At 42.0% G+C, this 2693-nt stretch overlaps 1 protein-coding gene across 1 annotated transcript in view; it reads right to left on the reverse strand. All coding sequences in view use genetic code 11, as the record gives it.

Annotated features, from left to right (window-relative positions):
- The window catches only part of EGR_06126 (hypothetical protein), a gene marked incomplete at both ends in the record, with an annotated part of 12274 nt that overhangs the window by 1966 nt on the left and 7615 nt on the right, over positions 1–2693 (reverse strand). The window contains 2 exons of the mRNA XM_024495375.1: positions 1479–1549; positions 1736–1859. Coding sequence (XP_024350206.1) covers positions 1479–1549; positions 1736–1859 — 195 coding nt within the window. The remainder of the gene's footprint in view (positions 1–1478; positions 1550–1735; positions 1860–2693) is intronic.

Consider the following 2693-nt stretch of genomic DNA (forward strand, 5'->3'; position numbering starts at 1 on the left):
AATGGGATGTTGAAAAATTAAAGTGCAATGGAAAAGGGCGGTAGGGCCGAGTTATTCATTTCGGAGAAAATTGACATTTGCAAGTCTGTGTCTAATTTGGGAATTATTAGCCTTGCACTGGTAAAATTCTTAAAAACTTGGATTTTTACTTTACTTTATCAATCCCGATTCGTCTTGCGTAAGCCCGTCAAGTCAGCCGTTATTCTTTACTGTCCCTTCACTTCCAATTCTCCTCCGCCACTCAAAACTTTATGTGTATGATCAAATTTAACCTTTCCACTAGTCCATGTCCTCCATTAAGCTCACATTTACCCTTGAACTTCGTAAACTGACATATTCCTTCGTTCGGTGATGTGTAGAAGTGTTGGACTTGCGTGGAATTCACGGATAAATTACAGAACTTAACTATGACGTTAAAATCACTGGTAATGAGAAGCAGTCTTAAAGGTTTCCACTGAGGTCGAAAAACCATCCAGATGTAAGACTATTTGACCCTCTACGATCACCAAGGTACTGTTGTCATCAATCTTTCTAAGGACCTCTGCAGTGCCCCAAACCATCCCTTACAATGTAATGAAGCACTCCACAGAGGGTAAGAGCTTTCATGCTTAGGCGGCCATAAACACTGATGAAGCACCAGGGACACCAAGATGGAGGGATTGAAGGCCTTGTATGATAAAATATACTATTAAACAAGCTTCAGCGTCTTCATCTTCTTTGATCTAGTACCGCGTTGTTTTCGTGGTAGCCTTTCCCTCTCGGTCCTCAAGACTATCCCTGGTGATTGTTTTCCAACGCACAACTGAAATGAAAGCGGTAGGATGAATTTGGATCATGTGAAGAATTATGTGCAATTCAATAGTATCGCACATGCCGTGGATTCAATGAAGATTTTCGTGTATTACGAATTTAGCAGATCAAACCGTATGGGAAATAGATGTATATAAATGATGGCTATATAGATAGGAAAATGTTTTACAATGGGCGTGTTCCACATTCTAGTTGCTTTCAGTAGGGAAAGCGACTAGAAAGAGACGCAAGATGAACAGGTGATCCACTCTCTCCGTGGAATTCGAAGCACCGCGACCACAATGAAATCATATCCGGTTCTTTAAAGGACATTTTCAAATGCTTCCAATCTGATTCTTCTTCGTTACTGGCCACCATCGAGATTTCGTGATAGCAGAGACTACTAAAAGTTAACGACCCCTGCAAATGGCTGTCTTTGTAGATTAAAACTTTTACAGCAGCCACCCAAGTACGATATCCAGTCGGTTCCATTTGTAAGCACCTTTAAATTTAGCTCTCTCAGTCTTCTCCGAGGATGGGGAAGGAAATAAGGAGGGCAGAAAACTGGGTTTCTGCAGGTACAGGAGGGGGAGAGTGGGTGGGGGTATCAAGAGGGTGGCCCAAGGTTTCGGTTGGTTAAATACAGACGTCGTGGCAGTGGAGGTGGACCATTCGGTCAACACAAGTACCTGAAAACTTAAAATCACCTCTAAGGAAGTCAAATAAATCAAGTGTTGGTCGAGATTCTGGACTTGACAGACTAGTAGACTACCAGACAAGAGGAAAGTCAGGCAGGCGGTAGGTGGGCAGGGTAGACCCATTGTCAGTCGAACCAGTCAAAGTGGAAGCTGACAATACGCTGTGGTATGACCAAGTGGGCGCACTAGCAACTGAAGCAGCCACCGTACGAAACAACGCGTTTTGGTCCACTCTAGACCCGGATTACCTGAAATACGGACATGTTTCGTGACGATGATCACAGCATATCCAATTACAGTGGAGTTCATAATTATCAATACCTTTACCACCAGCGTCACAGATATGTGACACGTATTCTTCATCAATTTCAGCTGCACCAAAAATAATTCAACTGGAATAATACATGTGAAAGGGAGTGCGCTTGGATCCAATTATGCACGTTCACAACTTCGACAAGCCTAAGAATGTATACGCCTTTTTATAGCCTAAAGTGGCTGATGACCTAGGGAGAAAAAAAGGACTACAATTTGGGAGTAGAGGCATTAAAGCCAAAAAGTTATCTTTTGCACTTATTTAGGTCAGGTAAATAGAATGCACAATTTTTAGGTGTTTTGTGGCATGAACTGACCTTAGAGACGTATAAAACTCTGGGTGTACTAACCACGGTCACCACTGGTTTAGTGATGTTTTCGACCAGCGAAATGGAAAGTATGTTTGAATAAAAAAGGTTTTTAGATGGCAGGTAGGTTGAACAATCCCAGCTGTTGAGTGGACGTCGTCGATTCCAAGGGAGGGGAATTTGATCCCCTCCCACTCCATAAAACTTGGGTAATTTGTAAATCCACCCCATTACGCAATCTTCCTCTAGTCCGGCTTTTCGATTTAAGGGTTTGAAGCCAGGGGTAAGGTGAAGGAACAAGCTGATCTTGATTATTTATTTTTATAATGCCCGAGTTCTTCCTGTAGCCTCTACTCGAACCGCATGAGTTTAGGTAGAATTTTGTCAAATGAGGCAATTAATTGTATAAAGCTTCTTAAATTATCATCTGTGTTTACACAATAACAGGCACACAATCTGTAGTTCCTTCTTCACTAGGCACATAGTAACTGCAAATTTCACTTTTAAACATTTCGTTATTAGAACCAAAAACCTGGCTCTAGGCACCTCCGTTTCCACCACACTTCTCTTTCTCATTTGTCTGTTT

Source organism: Echinococcus granulosus, assembly GCF_000524195.1.
Source record: "Echinococcus granulosus chromosome Unknown EG_S00051, whole genome shotgun sequence".
NCBI lineage: Eukaryota > Metazoa > Platyhelminthes > Cestoda > Cyclophyllidea > Taeniidae > Echinococcus > Echinococcus granulosus.